At 50.9% G+C, this 18,424-nt stretch overlaps 1 protein-coding gene across 1 annotated transcript; it reads left to right on the top strand.

The window, feature by feature from the left end:
• Window positions 1-14,213: 14,213 nt before the first annotated feature.
• LOC101767767 (cytochrome P450 99A2) lies at window positions 14,214-16,231 on the top strand. The gene is made up of 2 exons (XM_004973074.3): window positions 14,214-15,140; window positions 15,218-16,231. The coding sequence occupies exons 1-2, from the start codon at window positions 14,262-14,264 to the stop codon at window positions 15,845-15,847; spliced, it is 1,509 nt and encodes a 502-aa protein (XP_004973131.1). The 5' UTR covers window positions 14,214-14,261; the 3' UTR covers window positions 15,848-16,231.
• The last annotated feature ends 2,193 nt before the right edge of the window (window positions 16,232-18,424 follow it).

Here is an 18,424-nt window from a genome sequence, read left to right as displayed (position 1 = left end):
ACGTCTATTATACGTGCGCAGGTTCCGTATGTTAGTACATGCGAAGGATGGTATGGTTCGATTCCAACGAGCCTATCGTCACGGTTGTTCGCCCACGTTTGTTACACGTGTGCATGATTCCGCATCCCGAGAATGCGAAGGGTTATAGGATTCTATTCAAAGGAACCTATTTCCACGGTTGTTGCGCTGTCCATGCAGCGTTAAACGCATGGGTGCCGTTTCTATAGTGAACGGTAATGTTTGAGGACGCTTTCGTGAGTGCTGGCACGGAAGGTCCAAGCTGTGTTGTGTGTTTCTGCAGGTACACTAACAAACGTTGCGCTCGAAACGATGTCTAGTAACTCAACTACTTATTATAGTAAGGGCCGTATTGTTGCCTTGCCACCGGCACTAACCACGTAAGTCCAAAGATTTTTTGGCAATTATTTTTGGTTGAGAGGGCGACTAGGACGTGCATGCATTCAGAAATAAAACCAAACTCGAGTACGTCATAAAAAGTAATGCACCGCGTCAAGGATTATCTAGCTGTCCTTTTTCCGCCATGATAACTCTAGAAACTTTGTATAAGAAAGTTGTGTTAAAAACTCCTAAGTAAAACTGCCACAAGGTACTAACTTTTGGGTTGAGAGTTGTGATCAGTTTTGTGACCCCCTGTTAGCTGTTAGCCCCAAAGTGCACACCAGCAAAGTTCTGCTGTTTCGACCACCTTAAGGACCTTTTCTGTGAGGAGTCCTTTAAGCAAAGTTTTTTTTTCAGAACTTAGTGAAGGACTCGCTAGTAGAGTTTCAGCTTCGTTAAGTCTCTGGTTTGGGAGCTATGTTCAGTTTATCTTGACTCGTTCTGAAGAGTTCCAGCAGGTACACTTAATGGGAATCTGAGATTATCATCTTGTTAGGTTCTGTTCTAGCCCTACCTTTGAATACCAAGCTTGTTACGCGCTATCTAAAGAACATGCTGGTAAAATTTGAGAAATTTCGGAGGAATACTTGCTGAGTTATGAGCTTTTCTCTAACTGCCAGAAATCTGTTTGATTTCCAAGTGTTAACCCCGTTTCTCACGTGACCTTTGGATACAGATGGCGCAGCCCGTGCACGTTGCAGTCAGCACGGATGGCACCACCCACTCACGGTGCCTTCACTACGAGGGTTTTCCAGCGGTGTTGTGGGACACTCTGCGCTCTTTCGGGTATCAGTCGCCACCGGTTTATTCGGGCCGTGCATACCAGGACCACGGGATTCCGCGGAGCCGCGTACATGTGCGGATACCCCCGCCTCCGGATCAGCCATAATGGCCGCTGTTGGAGGTAGTGGCTGAGGGACACACACTCCACGACGCCTGGGAGTTTGCTGCCTTGCAGACCTTGACCCAGTTCTGCCGGGCACACCCTCTCGAGATCGTGCTAGACCCGATTGGGTTGTTCCCTGCCCGGGATACGAGGGACCCGGACTGGTTGGATCGTATGGAGCATATGGACTTGCTCGGGCTTATGGATCCTCAGCGCACGATTTTTGTTTCAGCTCGTTGCCTGAACGTGTTCTACAGGATGGTTGAGCTGCAGAGCCGAGCAATGGCCACAGTGATTGGGATGGTAGTGGCCAATCAGGTTGCCTTGTCTACTGTGCAGAGTGGCATGGTGGACCAGTCACTCGAGCTGGTGCAGAAGGATGTTCAGATTGCCAAGATGCAGGACAAGATTACTCGATTGGAGGAAGAGATTGTGGACATGGAGCATGATATGGAGATTTTGGCTGACCAGTTCTATGATGTGAACATGGAGCTGGCAAACGCCAATGAGCACTTACAAGAACATCATGATGAGCTAAATGCCATCCACGCCTTAGAGGCGCAGCTAGATGAGCAGATGGCCCAGGAGGAGGAGCCTGAGGAGATCGAAGGCTTTTCGAGCATGGACTATGAGAATGCCTCACCGCAGCCTCCAGATGGTGACGCTCACTCACCGGTCCTCAGCTTTGCCTCCGTGGGTAACCTCGACGACTTCTAGTTATGACAGACTAGGTTGAGCGGTTCTTTTGCCTTTGTTTGTACTCCTCGGTGACCTATGTTTTGGCCAGTGATGTAATAGGTTAGCCTTGAGTTGAGTACTCTTCCTGTATGTTAAGACCAGCAGTGATATGATCTTAATGAAAGCAGTTCCTTTTGTTTCCGTTCCCTTTGACTCTGTTGCTGATCTTTGCGACACCCCGTGGATGCCAAGTTGTGTGGGTTTTAGTGCTGTGATCACACACCCGTCTCCTGTGGGCCTGACCAAAGCTGGCCGACCCCGAGTCGCGAGGTCGGACGCGCCCGACCCCTCGCGGCAGGTCTCCGCCTCGTCCGACCCTAGGTAGGAAGGTCTCCGTTTCGCCCGACCCGGGATGGAAGTCTCCGCCTCGTCCGACCCCAAGTTGGAAGGTCTCCGTATCGCCCGACCCCGGCACCAGAGGTCGGACAAATTAGTGGGACCCCACGGATAAGGTTTTGGCTCACCCAAGGGTGTGTGCAGACCAACCAGGGAGACATCAGATCATGTGGACCCTACAAGACGTGGATCCAAATACCTTTCCGATCGGTAACAAGGATAAAGATGACGCTGCCGAAACGGGCTAGTTGCTAGCTAAGATATGTGCACCTCCTTATAAGGATATGTGTTGTGTTGCAAAAGCTGCATCTGTGGTTTTAACACGTGCTTTTCCACAGTTATTGGGAATACTTCTGAGGTTATGGAACTAATGGAAAGGTGAATCTTGCAGATGGCGCATCGCACATGCTCCGGCTCTGTTCCCAGTGGCAGCGAGGTGCCTCCCCCACCTCCGCCTCCGACCACCCTCGAGTCGATATTGGCAGCCCAGACCGAGCTATTGAGGCACATCGCTCAGGGGCAGCAGCAGCAGCCCCAAGGAGGAAGGGCCCATCATCAACCACACGTTGCTCGCTATGAGGATTTTCTGGGGACCCAGCCTCCTCTGTTTCACAAGACGGAGGACCCGCTTTGACGCCGATGCATGGATTCGCGCTATCGAGTCCAAGTTCTCCCTTCTCACCGCACATTGTCCAGATGAGAACAAGGTTCGGTTCGCTGCGCAGCAGTTGCGTGGTTCTGCTCTCCTGTGGTGGGAAAACTACCACGCCATGCAGCCGGCCGACCACGTCGTCGGCTGGGAGGAATTCAAGACGGCGTTCAGGGGCCATCACATCCCTGAGGGTCTTCTGGAGCGCAAGCTCAATGAGTTCCTGGCTCTCACCCAGGGAGGCCGCGATGTCCTGCACTATGCGCAGGCTTTCAACGACCTGTGTCGCTATGCAGGCTATCATGCGGACTCCGATGACAAGAAAAGGGACCGCTTCCGCAGAGGCTTGAGTTTGGAGCTCAAAGAAAGGCTGAACCCCATCAAAGTGGGTTCCTATAATGAACTGGTGAACCTGGCAATTTCCCAGGAAGATTGCATGAAGGCTCTCAAGGCCGACATGAAGAGGAAGGCCCCAATGCCGGCACCCAGCCCGCCTGCCCAGAAGTACAGAATGGTTCCCCCACAAGCGCCTCGTAGGCCTGCACAGCCTGGGAGATGGGTTGCTCGACCTCCACCCCAGGCAGCACCTCGTTTCCCCGGTTTCCAGCCACAAGGGCCCCGCCCTGCTCTCCCGATGCCACTGCGCCCGGTCCTTGGAAACCGCTATTTCACTTGCGAGAACTCAGGTCACTTCGCCAAGGACTGCCCCCGCAACCAGAGTCAACGACCCGGTCAGAACAATACATCGGGCAACAAGGGGAAGAAGCCAAAGGTGCAGGTCCGACAAGGCAGGCTGAACTTCACCACCCTTGCTGAACTTCCAGAGGGCGCACCAGTGATGACGGGTACCTTTTCTATCTGTGATCAACCCGTCCTTATTTTGTTTGATTCAGGAGCATCCCATAGTTTCATTGGGACTAAAATCAGTGCTAAGTGTGGGTTAGATTTCTGTCACACCAAAGGCACCTACATAATCTCTACCCCGGGTGGAAAGGTAGCTTCACACCAAGTGAGCCGCAAGGTACCTATCCTGTTAGGACAAACCCTCCTTAAGGAAGACCTGCTTACCCTTGGGATAAAAGGAATAGATGTTATCTTGGGCATGGATTGGATGACCCGACACCAAGTGACCCTAGATATCCCTGCCAGGGCAATCCATATAAACTCACCCAAGTATGGTAGCTCCACCATACACTTACCTCCTCGAGAATGCCAAACTTCTTGTGGCTATCCCGTGTCTGAAGCCCGTTTGGAAGATATCCCAGTAGTGTGCGAGTACCCGGATGTGTTTGCAGATGATCTACCGGGTATGCCGCCTGAGAGAGACATCGAGTTTGCCATTGAGTTGCAACCAGGTACCGCCCCAATCTCAAAGAGACCATATCGGATGCCCCCAGCCGAGCTGGCGGAAATGAAAGCTCAGTTGCATGATTTGTTGGAAAAAGGTTTTATTCGCCCAAGTACATCACCTTGGGGTTGCCCCGCCTTGTTTGTGAAAAAGAAGGACGATAGTCTGTGGATGTGTGTGGACTACCGACCTCTCAATGCGGTGACGATAAAGAACAAGTACCCCCTACCCCGCATTGATGTTCTGTTCGACCAATTAGCTGGAGCTAGAGTGTTTTCCAAAATTGACCTCCGTTCTGGCTACCATCAAATCAGGATCCGCCCGTGTGACATTCCAAAGACTGCCTTCTCTACACGATATGGACTCTACGAGTACTTAGTCATGTCGTTTGGGCTTACTAATGCACCGGCTTATTTCATGTACCTCATGAATTTGGTGTTTATGCCCAAACTCGACAAATTCGTCGTGGTATTCATTGACGATATCTTGGTGTACTCGAAGAATGAACAAGAATATGCAGAGCACCTACATGCTGTACTCCAACGCTTAAGAGACCACCAACTCTATGCCAAGTTCTCTAAGTGTGATTTTTGGCTGGATAGTGTTAAATTCTTGGGGCATACTATATCCAGAGACGGTATAGCAGTAGACCCAAGCAAGGTGCAAGAAGTAATGGACTGGAAGCCGCCCACTTCAGTTCATCAGATTCGAAGTTTTCTCGGTTTAGCCGGTTACTACCGTCGCTTCATCCCTGACTTCTCAAAAATAGCTAAGCCAATGACAGAACTGCTGAAGAAAGGGAGTAAATTTGTGTGGAGTGACAAATGTGAAGAAGCTTTCCACACCTTGAGGCAATTGTTGACTTCTGCGCCAGTTTTAGCTCAGCCCGACACCACTAGACCTTTTGAGGTGTATTGCGATGCCTCTGGCACTGGACTTGGTTGTGTTCTTTTGCAAGACAGCCGAGTCATTGCCTATGCCTCGCGAGCGTTACGACCACATGAGTTGAACTACCCTACTCATGATCTTGAGTTAGCGGCAGTCGTTCATGCTCTGAAAATATGGAGGCATTATCTCTTGGGAACCCGCTGCAACATCTATACAGATCACAAGAGTCTTAAGTATATTTTCACTCAAGAAGACCTCAACATGCGTCAACGGAGATGGTTAGAATTAATCAAGGATTATGACCTAGAAGTGCATTATCACCCAGGAAAGGCCAACGTAGTTGCAGATGCACTCAGCCGCAAGGTCCATTGTAACTGTTTATCGGCGGTCAATTATGCCGAGACCCTGTGTCACGAGATGGCTAAACTCAACTTGGAAATTGTTCCACACGGCACCTTGAGTCATATTTCTCTGGAGCCCGCCCTGCTTGACCAAATAATTCTAGCACAGCTAGAGGACCAAGAGGTAAACCTTATCAAAAAGAAACTTGCACAGGAAGACGAAGGATATAAACATTTCCGATGGGATGGGAAAGGAGTAGTATTTTATGAAACCCAACTTGTGGTTCCAAATGATCCTGAGCTTAAGAAACAAATTCTGGACGAAGCACACCTATCCAAGTTCTCGATTCACACCGGCAGTACCAAGATGTATCACGACCTCCGACAAAATTTCTGGTGGAGTGGGATGAAACCTGACATTGCTCGATATGTTTCAGAGTGCGATACCTGTCAGCGAGTTAAGGCAAGCCACTTGAGGGTAGCTGGCCCCTTGCAGCTGCTGCCTATTCCCTCATGGAAATGGGAAGACATAAGCATGGACTTTATAGTCGGATTACCCAATACCTCCCGCAAGCATGACTCCATATGGGTTATAGTAGACCGACTAACCAAAACAACACATTTCCTTCCAGTACACACCACCCACACCATACAGAAATATGCAGAATTGTACCTTGATCGGATTGTTTCCTTGCATGGTGTACCTAAAACGATCATCTCTGATCGAGGTAGTCAGTTTGTAGCACGCTTTTGGGAGCAGTTGCAGTTTTCGCTTGGCACGAAACTGATCCGCAGCTCCACATATCACCCTCAGACCGATGGGCAAACTGAAAGGATTAATCAGATTTTGGAAGATATGTTGCGCGCCTGTGCTATTCATTATGACAAGAACTGGGATAAGTGTTTGCCATTAGCGGAATTGTCCTACAACAACAGTTACCAAGCTAGCCTGAAAATGGCACCTTTTGAGGCCTTGTATGGACGTAGATGTTGAACCCCTCTGAGCTGGTCGCAACCCGGAGAGAGAACCGTGTATGGACCTGACCTGGTCATAGAGGCCGAAGAAAAAGTGAGAGTCATCTGCGAAAATCTCAAGGCCGCCCAATCGCGATAGAAGAGCTATGCCGATCAGAGAAGAAGACCCATCCAATTTAAGGTTGGAGATTTTGTATACTTACGGGTTTCACCGACCAAAGGTGTACAACGTTTTGGAGTAAAGGGGAAGTTAGCTCCACGCTATATTGGTCCCTATGAGATCGTAGAGGCGTGTGGACCCGTAGCATACCGAGTACAACTTCCAGAGAAGATTGCAGCGATACACAATGTTTTCCATGTCTCGCAACTCAAGAAGTGCATCAGGATTCCAACGGAGATCATTACCCCGGAAGAATTGGAGATGGAACCCGATTTATCCTATAAGGAGTATCCAGATAAGATCCTCGACCGGAAGGAAAGGCACACTCGTAGGCAAATGGTCAAGATGTACAAAATTCAGTGGAGTCACCATACGGAAGACGAAGCGACATGGGAGACGGAAGAATATCTCAACGCTAACTTCCGTGGTTTTCTTTTCGATCAAGGAGGTACGTTGCACCAGCCACACTAGTTCTTTCTGCACTTGAATCTCGGGGCGAGATTCCTTTAAGGGGGGTAGGCTGTAACAACTCTACCTAAATTAAGTGCTTTAACTCTAAAACCAGTGAGAAATCCCTGAGTTAAGAAGTGAAATGACCTTTATAAACCTAAGAAGCTCTTTTTGGAGTTTGAATTAAAGCTTGGAAATTTTATATATAACCTTACGTTTCTGCCCAAATAAGAGTTTTAAAACTTTTAGATTCCAACAACTTTGGTTAAAGGCATCTGGTCTATTTTAGAGTGGAAAGCAGTCAAAAACAACAACCAAAACCGGTTTTCCCTGCAGGACCCTGAAAATTTCTTAAGTCCTGGAATTCGAGTTTCCTCCATCTTTGCACAGCTTTCATCTCCCGTTTTCCTATCTGAACTCGAGTCAGAACCTTAATAGAAGTTGTAGTACCTCAAGAGTGTTCCAGCTTTGTTACTCTGACCCAGATCCAAATCGGACCCGAGCTTGTCAAAATCCCGGTCAAAGTGAGGTAAACCAGTCAGCTCACCCCGGATGCTTAGAAATCCTAAGTCTGGAATTCCAGATTTTTGGCTAACTTTGGCCGGAATTATCTTTGAATCCTTTCACAATCTAAATCGACACCTTAAACAAAGTTTGAAGAACTACCAGAGTTGAACAAGTTTGTTTAAGGGAGTTTCGGGTGTTGTGTTGAAAGATTCGGAGAAGGAATCGCTCCAAAGCTAGTCTGGCTTGCTGCCCGAAGGGAGCCTCGACGCCCGCGCGCCCGGGCATGTTCGCTCGCGCGCTGCGCGCCGCGTGGCCGCTGGCCACCAGCAGCTCGCCATCGCCCTATCCCCAGCGCGACAGCGACCGGACGAGAGCCACGGCACCCAACCCGCACCCGCGACAGGACGGAGCAAGCGCAGGGCCAGCCAATCGCCGGCCGAGCGCAAGTCGCCTTCCCGCCTGCCACGGCTCTGCTCCGCCAACCCGGTTCTGCCCGTTCGCCGAGAAAGCTGAGATGCCCCCGACGTCCCGCGTCTCCGCTCGCTCGCCCAACCCCTGCGGTAGCCTTTCCGCCTTGCCCGCCCGACAGACCGGAAGCCCCAGACGCGCGCCGCCCAAGGCCAATCACCGCCGAAGACCATCCGGAGCTTCGCCTCCTCTGCCCAATGGCGTCGTCGGCCAATGGCCGCCTCGCCCGAGCACTCGCCGCTCCCGGCCTTATCCTTTCCCCACCGGAGCCCCGCCTCGACCCTCCGCGACACCCCGGCCCTATAAAAGGGGGCCCCCTCACCGGCAATGCCACCTCTTGCCACCGCCGCACCTGCGCAGCCGCTTTCTCCCCGCGCCGCCGCTAAGCTTCCGTGGAGCTCACCCCTTGCGCCACCCCCCCCTCACACTCCGGCGACTTCGCCGCCACCCGCAAGCCGCTCCTTCCAACACACCAGCCGCCCGCTCCTCCGCGCGGTACTAGAGCTTGCTTGTGTCCACCAGAAGCGCCGCCGCCGCCGGACCACCGTCGAAGTCTCGCCGCTGCCCAAGCCTTCGTGCGTACAACCTTTCCACCCCAGCCTGCTCCTGCTCGGCCCCAAGGCTTCACCAGTAGACCTGGAGGTAAGCTACTTAACCTCCCTGTCTTTCCGTCTCGCCCGACCACTGTCCTTTTTTTGTTTCGCCGACCCCTTTCTGTTCGGTTCATCCGACCCCTATCTTTCCGTTTCGTCCGACCCCTGTCCTTTTTCGTTTCGCCCGACCCTTTGTTTCGGTTCGCCCGACCCCTTTTCTTTTCGTCTCGCCCGACCTTTTCCCATTCGCCTCACCCGACCCTGCCAAGTTCGCCGACCCTTTCTCCGCATCGCCCGAGGGCTCGGTTGTAATTATTTTTCTTTGACCCGAGGGTATCGCTGAAATGTTTTCGGGGATTCCTCTGTGTTGAGTCTGAGGACCTCGGTACGGTTTTTCCTTAAACCTGAGGGTCAGACCCTAAGTTTTCCTCAATCCGACCCTCTCATCTTGCTCTCCACCTACAGATGTTGAACTCCCCCACCTTCTCTGTAGCTTTGCTACAAGCGTCCGTGTTAAAACATGAGTGTGTCGAAGTAAACATCTAAAATGTTTAACCCTGCATTGCATTTCCGTGTAGAGCTGAATCTCGCCGACGGGACGTACGAGCTTCATCCGGCACCGGAAGAAGACCCCGCCGAGGAACAGCTGTATCCCGGCGAAGGAGAGCCCGAACAAGCGCAAGACCCCGAGGACCCGCAAGCTTTTTCTGAAGGCAAGCCCCGGTGCATGAACCCCCTGTTTTACTTTCATGTCACTTATGGATTACTTGATTGCGCATTTACGTTTCGAGGAGTTGTAATGGAACCTTAGATGCATAACTTAGTACCTTGATTTGAATACTAGTTGCTAAGGCCATATAGTTGCATTGCTTAATAGGTTTCGGTAAAAGTCGAGTGATTTCCGGTCACTCGCGAGTTATAGGAGTTGAATGTTTCAGTCTTGTCGAAACTATAAGGACGACGGACGGGGCCAGGCTTGTGTTCGATGCTTGGTGGATTGCTCCGTCTGTCTAGATGAAAAGGAACTAAGGTCGAAACGTGTCGGCGTTCGTGATCAAATGATTGAAAGTACTAATCTCATACCTAGTATGGGATGGGGAAGCCTAGCACCTGATTGAACTGGGGCGTGGCATACCTTCTAGCTATCCTTGGAACGTCGTTCCCATGGTGCATCATGTGGGTGCAAGTGCGGTCACAGTGCAGCATTAGGCCGGGACTGTGGAGCATTGCATGCCAAAGGAAGTTGGCCCTGACACATGCCTAAGGGATCGATGGGGACGGCTAACAAATGAAGCGACCCTTCGTGGTGCGCGGATGTCGTGAGATTAGCTTTGCCATGCATGGTGAATAAATTCGAATCGATTCGTCTGCCTCTCACAGTTTGGGACTACTTGATCGCTATTCTGCACTGAGTAAAGATGGAACAGGATGATGATTTTAATCTTGATGTTGTTAAATAATTGTTTGGAAACTATGTTTGTTTAGTATAAGTTGCTAATCTAGAATGGATGAAGAACATAGAACATAAGCTAAAATGTTGAAAGTAAGGACTAACTTTAGACGCTTTTGGCAAGAAAACCCAGAGCCAGAAAGCCTTGCATGTCTAAGTCTCGGTCGTGTCCTTCCGATGGGTCAGTCTTGCTGAGTACTAGTTGCTCAGCCTTGTTGTGGCTAATCTTTTCAGGTAATGTCAGTAGCTTGGGAGTTGGTACCATTTGGCCGACCCAGCTTCCTCCAGGCTGGACCGTTGAGTGGGATCCTTCCTCGGACGGCGAGGGAAGAAATTTTTGATGTCATGATCGGCTCCGTCATGGTGTCTTGTATCGACGTTAAGCTTCCACTAGTTTTAATTTGACCCCGGACCATGCAAAATTTCGGTTTGAATTTCCAAAAACTCTGATGTAATAAATTGTTGAACTATGTTGTCAGTATGGAATGTTGTAATCTCTGTGCTACTCACCTTCGCGTGAGCGATGCTTCTCGATCCTGTTTACGTGGTTTATCGAGGAAATCCGACGGTCGCCAAGTTGACTTGCTTAAAGTGCATAACCGCATGTCAGGCGACTTCAATGCATTTTAGTCAGGTTAATTTGGGCGGTTCCGCCACACCTTGGTCCCCGAAGGTTCCGGCAGATCCTTCATGACTCTTCGTAGACTGTAGCAATCCATCGCAGAGTGCTTATGATATGGGTGCCAAGGGCACTGCTTCTTCAGGAACTTGCTAAACGGAGTCCTGTCTTGATTCTTGCCGCCTTTCTTGGATGATTGGGACATTGCCGCAACAGTGTTGTCTAACTTTCTCTTGCAATTTTGACTTCTCGAGTAGTTATTTCGATTGTCATTGTTGGGGCGATCTTTACGGCTCTTGTCGTTGCACTGGCTATTACTCTAATTGTTGTTGATCGGACCCTTGTTGCGACTAGACTCAAACCTTTTGATCTCCTTATCTTCTTCATCCGCCTAGGCTTGTATCATGATATTAAGAGACTTCATATCCTTAGGGCATCTCCTGCCAAAATCTAGGAACATTCGACGGTCATAGAGACCGTTCTGGAAGCAATCTATGGCATCGCACTTCGTGATATCCATGATAGTGACCTTCTTACCAAAGAAACGATGTAGATAACTGCGCAGGGTCTCGCCTTGTTGCTGCTTGACTTGAGACAAGTCGATCATGTTGCTAGGACGCTGCATTGCCCCTATGAAGTTGTTTGTGAACACCACCTTGAGGTCCTTCCAAGTGTCGATGGAGTTCTTTTCTAATGACTCGAGCAAAGTGAGTGGCGCTGCCTCCATACAGGTGGGGAAGTAGATGACCTTGGTGTCATCATTCCCTCCTCTGCTTGTACTGACAGTGAGTAGCACCACAGCCATTGGACTGGATCTTGCTTGCCCTCATACTTGGTAATACCTGGAGGTTTGAATTTTTTGAGAACTATCCTCCATACTCATTTTGAGAAGGTAAGGAACACGTCAGAATCCTCCCCCTGGTACTCAACTTCTTGTTTGCACTCACGACAACGTCCGTTAATGATTGTACGGGAATTGCAGTTGGCATTGATCTTTTGATGAAGGTCTTGTACTCGATGTTCAAGCTCTGGGTTCGGCCCATGGTGGCCATGGCCTTCCGAGGGTTACGCCTGACTACCCTCTGCTCCGACTTGGTTTGGTCTGGCGACGTAATTCGACTTGGTTTGGATTGGATGCGCCTATGACTACTACCATGCTAGGATGGGGTGTGAGGAACTGAATGTATTGGGTTTTGCTGATCGAGTTGCTTGTACGCGCGCTCCGCCAGCTCAGCCAATTGCCTAATGTACTTGTTTTGTTATATTGCTCGAGTAATCAGATCAATGGACGCTACGGTGGCGAGAGGAGTATTGTGTTGATGCGATTGAACTACTTCGAACACGTGATCCAAGTTCACGACTGGCAGGTCAGCTGCATGGCGGCGGCGACGCTTTGCTCTTGCAACGTTTCTTGCCCGGCATTGAGTTTTTGGAGCTTCGGTTTCTTCTCCGACGATGTTGGCGGTGAGCTCATCCTACGAGACGTCATCTAGGTGACGTTCGTGTCGTGGATTCCTTTCTTGTTACTCTTCATCTTCTCCTTCTTGGGTAGCAACAAGGGCGAAGAGTTCCCACTCTGGAGAATAGCTTCTCGAGGTTGACGTGATGACCTCTGTGGAGCCGTCTTCTTCGTAGATAGGCGACAAAGGAGTTCCCTCCTGATATAGGAGGGTATCAAGGTACGCGACAAGGCATGACTTGTCATCTTTGGCAAGAGCAGGTGGCTTCATCTTGGGCTAGTAGACGAATCTGCCTTGTGGAGTTGATGTAAAGACCAGGCCTTGTTGTGGACCTGATAATGGAGTCTCCTCGCCCGGATCCGAGTAGTAGTCGAGATCCTCGATCAAATTCGAGTTGAATTGTGATCTAGATAGAGTAGCTTGGTAGACAGCCCCCGTGTTTCGGAGTCCGAAAGGGAATCGATTTGGGTCGTAGACCGATTCGCACGATGGCTTAAGTGTCGGCTCGTGAAAACCAGTCCGACTAGCGGAAGAATCCGAGTTGTACTCGGACTTATCCCCCTAGCCTTTGATTAGGTCTGAAATTGAAAAGTCGCTGAATTTCTCGACGATATCCTCCAGAACTTGGCCCTGGAGGTTGATGGCATGCTGCTTCTTCTCTAGGGCCGACGCAATGTGGCAGTGGAAGCTTCCAGCACCGTCAGCGACGCAAACCCTGGAGCCGAAGATGAATGTCACGCCCGCTTCGAACGTGACGGTTGGCTTGATGATGACTTGGGCCATCAAGTTTGCCAGTTGATTCTCAGCGAGAGCCCCTACCTGGTATGCCAGGTGTTGGTGTTTAGACTCGGCAACCTACCGAGAGGGGTGCCCAAGGTAGTGTTTAGTGCGTGGGGCTCGCTGAGATTAGGATCTTGAAGGTGAACTCGAACACACGATTTAGGCAGGTTCAGGCCGCTTATGTTGCATAATACCCTACATCCTGTGTGTCGATTGGATTGTATTGATTTATGATCGTTTGGAGGGGGTCCTTGCCTTGCCTTATATTACTGGGGGCAGGGTTACATGTTGGTGCAAGAGTACTAGTCGGATTCGACTAGAGAATCCTACTCTAGTTGGAACGAGTAGTTTCCAAATCTTTGACTAGTCCTTATCCTCCATGTAGACCATGCCATCCTGTACTGTAGTCTCCACGTCTGACACGTCTCAATGTACAGTCCTATAGGACTATCCAAACCTTCAGGTGGGCGATGTATGTACGACAGTGAAGTACTTTGAACCTCATATATGTTAGTCCATTCATCTGGAAGCTTGGGATTCAGAGGAAAACCATCCAACATTTGGGTCAGAACCGTGAGTTGAGCAGAAGTTTCTAAGGAGAGCGACTACTGTTTATCAAAATATACAAAGTTTGACTTTTAAAAAATATTATACGCCCAATAATTTTCTAGAAAGGGTACACAATAATTCTTCACCGTGCATGTCAGCACTTAAATAATGTGTCCATGTGTTCCCTGATTGCGCTCGGAATATCGGTTCCTGCTGCCCTGTAACATATGAGGTATGACGTGTCGAAGAGGCCTAGGAATTGATCACGGTTTGTATTCATGTGTTAATTTCGGGCTTTTGGTCAAGAATACTCTCAGTGTTAATTTAATTTTTGACGGAGCTATATATCTGAGCGTTAAACGCCCGGGGGCTGCGCCATGCATGACCGGTCTACAAATCTAAGCTTGTCATCCAACGTTCATGGAAATAATCAACGCGTAATGTGAATGTAACGTGCGAGTTGCCTAAATCAAGTCATGGTTTCAGATCCCCATCAACCCCACCCCCCCCCCCCCCCCCCCCCAAAAAAAAAAGTCATGGTTTCAGATTATACGATAGGATATATATGTCTGAGCCATAACAAGGCAAAAGCTTATAAAAGGTCCTTACCTCTTGCTGTTCGTTCCCAGGCAAAACTGCAAAGTAAAATTCATCAAGCCATCGTCATGGAGCTAAGTGCAGCAACTCTTATCTTCCTCTCCCTCATCTCCCTGCCAATTTTGGCTACCTTGCTCAGCCGCAACTCCGCGCCAAGCCCCAAGAGGAGGCGGCCTCCAGGCCCAAGGAACCTCCCCTTGATTGGAAGCCTCCTCCACTTCCTCAAGTCACATCCGCATGTTGCTCTCCGGGACCTGGCCAAGAAGCATGGCCCCGTGATGTTCCTCCGGATCGGCCAGATCGACACTGTCGTGATATCCTCGCCGGCGGCAGCGCAGGAGGTGCTCCGGGAAAAGGATGTCAACTTCGCGTCACGGCCGAGCCTTGTGGTCTCGGAGATCTTCGGCTATGGTAATCTCGATATTTTCTTTTCGCCCTACGGCCCGTATTGGCGGACTCTGCGCAAGCTCTGCACGGTGGAGCTCCTCAGTGGCAAAATGGTGCGGCAGCTCGCACCCGTCAGGGATGACGAGACCTTGTCCCTCGTTAGGAAGATCCAAGTTGCTGGCAATGGCGGTGAGCCTGTCAATCTCGCCAGGCTGCTCTTATCCTGCTCGAACTCGATCGTAGCAAAGGCATCATTCGGCCAGGCCTGCAGCAGCGAGCTCCAGGAGCAGTTCCTGTCGGCGGTTGATGTGGCGTTCAAGATCGGCGGAGGCTTCAGCATCGGGGACCTATTCCCATCGCTGTGGTTCATTGATGCCTTCACTGGGTTGAGGCGAAGGGTGCGGCGAGCACACAGGCAGATGGACACGTTCTTAGAAAAGATCATAGCTCAAAGTGAGGCGCAGCGAGGTGATTCTCTTGTGGGAGTCCTCCTCCGGATAAGGGACGAGGGGGAGCTTGAATTCCCCATCGACACAACAAATATCAAGGCCATTTTACTGGTAATAATTTAGCGCTGAATCACTCTAGATACTTTAGCCCCTTTTTCATTCTTGTTCATGTAGTCGATTTCATTCAGGATATGTTCGCTGGAGGGACGGAGACGGTGTCGACAGCTGCAGAGTGGGTCATGTCTGATCTCATGAGGAACCCGGAGGTAATGGCCAAGGCACAGGCCGAGGTGCGACGAGTATTCGACAACAAGTGCCCACAGGACCATGAGGGCAAGATGGATGAGCTACACTACACTAAGATGGTGATCAAGGAGAGCATGAGGCTGAACCCAGTGGCGCCTCTGCTCCTCCCCCATCTTTGTCAAGAGACATGCGACATTAGTGGGTTCGAGGTCATTAAGGGTACCAGGGTCATGGTCAATACTTGGGCTATGGCAAGGAGCCCTGAGTATTGGCATGACCCGGAGAAGTTCAAACCGGAAAGGTTTGAGGATGACATGATTGACTACAAAGGTTCTCGGTTTGAGTACTTGCCATTTGGGACCGGGAGGAGAAAGTGCCCCGGTGATACCTTTGGGCTGAATGTGCTGGAGCTTATTGTTGCACGCCTTCTCTACTACATCGACTGGAGCCTCCCAGGTGGAATGCGGCCTGATGAGCTTAACACGGACATACTTGTTGGTGCAACAGTCAAAAGAAAGAACCAGCTGCACTTGGTGGCGTCACCATACAAGGTTGTTCCCGTGAAAAGCTGATTGATCGATCAATGTGTTTGTAGGTGTCCAATAAATATAAATAACCTTGGACAATGGCTTGACTCATGCTCCTTTGAAGTTACAAGTAGGGCCTTTATTAGTAGATTAGGAAGTCCCGCACAACATGACACATCGATCAATTTCTTCCATCAAAAGTTCAGTGTTTGTTATGAAGGTATTATTTATAATGGACCTAATAATATGCATGTTTAATTGTTGTCGACCACCGTCCTTGGTCATTGGATTCTGGGCGGGCATCAATCATCATCTCATGTGTAAACAATGTAAAGTGAACCGGCCTGTGACACACGTTGTGTCTAGTTTGTGGTTTTCCCATTCACGTGGGGGCCTTCTTGTCGCTTGTTTATGTATGTGTTATCGGCTCCACATGTTGTTCATGCGTGCAGTAGGTGTTTCAGGGTAATATGATATATTTATTCTTTCCTTGTACACTTGATGTATTCCTTGTATTCCAAGCCATATTGGCCATATATATAGAGGTCAACCCCCTTATTAGGGTGTGTGGTGTTTCCCATCTACTTCTCTACATGGTATCACGAGATTAGATCGTGAGCCTCAGCCTCTCCTGCTCTCCCTCACGCCTCCCTCCTGTCCCGTGCAAAACCCTAGGGCGGCGCCCCTCCTGCCGTGCTGCCGTCACCCCCCTCTGTTGCACCTCCTGCACCGCGTGCCATGGCCACCCACTCCTCCCTGTCCGGCGGTGACCCCCCTCCCGCCGGCGACGCCACCGCTCGCCTTGGCGGTTCTGGCGCCCCTCTACTGCCTCCCGGCGCCGACGCTGGTCCTCCTAGCGACGCGCCCCTCTCTCCCCCTGCCGGTGATGCACCCGGCAATGGCGGTGGCAACTTCCTCCTGTACCGGTGATGCACCCGGCCACGGCGGTGGCAACTTCCTCCTGTACCAGGTGCCTCCGCCCGCCGTCCACCCCTATGCCACCATCTCCGTCAAGTCTCAGATTCCCATAATGTTGACGATGAAGTCGTCAGCCTACTCCAAGTGGGCATCCTTGTTCGAGTCCATGTGCGGCAGGTTCGACCTCAAGTCGCACATCGATGGCACGGCGGTGCCTCGTCCCCAGGACCCCAACTGAGATCAAGCAGATTGTTGCGTCCGCTCCTAGTTCTTCGGCTCCATTGATGACTCCATCCACGACCTCACCATGACCGACGATGATCAGACTACCCGGGATCTCTGGCTCGTCATCAAGGGACTCTTCCACGCCAACAAGCAGTCCCGAACGATCTTCCTCAGACACGACTTCCACTCCATGGCGTAGGGCGACTCCTCTATCGTCGAGTACTATCAGCGCATGAAGATCCTCGCCGACACCCTCCGCTATGTCAGCCATCCCGTTCAGGACTCCTAACTTATCCTGAATCTCCTCCGTGGCCTCAACCTGCACTTCTCCAACACCACCGATGACATCGCCAACTCCACTGCCGGCTTCCCGTCCTTCGCCCAGGCGCGTGACATGCTTGCCTTGAAGGAACTTCGCCTCGCCAACGAGGAGAAGATCTCCAACTCCACCATCCTCCTCGCCAGGAACTCCTCGTCGTCTTCGTCCTCCAGCTGTATGGGCGGGTGTCGCCCGCCGTCTGGTTCTGTCCAGACTAGCAGCGGCGGCGGCAGCAGTAGCGGTGGTCGTGGCGGCGGCAGCAAGAAGAAGTGGCAGAAGAAGGGCAGCGGTGGCTTCCAGGCGCCTCCGGGGGGCGGCTTTCAGGACCCCGTGCCCCCAAGGCCCACCGGCCCATGGTTTTGTTTCAATCCAGGGGCTGGCTTGTAGGGGGTTAGGGGCTTCCAGCAGGCTAGCGGTCAGCACCCGTCGGGGGGTGGGGGTTAGCACATGGGCACCCCCGGTTTCCTCCCCCCCCCCCCCCCGCAGGCCCATGCTGCCTAAGCCCCTGTTCAAGCGCCCACTCAGGTGCCAACCTGGGAGCAGGAGGGTTTGGTTGCTGCCCTAAACTAGATGGCACTATAGAACGGCGGCTGGATGGTTGAATCAGGTGCATCTGGCCACATGTCATCCTCGGATGGTATTCTTTTTTCCCGACTCCCTCCCTCTCACTCCTCCATTACTATCGGTAACGGTCACACCCTTCCTGCCACGTGCCATGGCAACTCCACCCTTACCACCCCAACCTCTCACTTTCATCTTAACAATGTTCTTGTTGTTCTTTCTCTGATTCGTAATCTGATTTCTGTTCGTTAGTTTACTAAGGACAATAACTGCACCATAGAGTTTGACGCTTTTGGTTTTTCTGCCAAGGATTTTCGGACCAGACGCGTGATTCTTTGCTATAATAGCACCGGCGATCTTTACACCATGCCTCCAGCAGCCAGCTTTGCAGCGCCCCATGCCGGCCTCGCCATCTCCTCCAGTTTATGGCATCTCTGTCTTGGTCATCCTGGTCCTGCTACCATCGCCACACTTAGACAAACTTCATCCATTGCTTGTAATAAAGATAGTCATACTCTATGTCATTCATGTCAGTTAGGGAAACATGTGCAGTTTTGCTCTAACTCTAGCAATTTTGCTCCTTTTGAGTTAGTTCACTA

Source organism: Setaria italica, chromosome VI (genome assembly GCF_000263155.2).
Source record: "Setaria italica strain Yugu1 chromosome VI, Setaria_italica_v2.0, whole genome shotgun sequence".
NCBI lineage: Eukaryota > Viridiplantae > Streptophyta > Magnoliopsida > Poales > Poaceae > Setaria > Setaria italica.
This window is presented reverse-complemented; position numbering and strand designations above follow the sequence as displayed.

Bases quoted from the DNA above. Each gene is read 5' to 3' on its own strand.
- LOC101767767 (XM_004973074.3), top strand. From the start codon at position 14,262: ATGGAGCTAAGTGCAGCAACTCTTATCTTCCTCTCCCTCATCTCCCTG. The intron at 15,141-15,217 runs GTAATAATTTAG...GATTTCATTCAG, and splicing joins ATATCAAGGCCATTTTACTG to GATATGTTCGCTGGAGGGAC.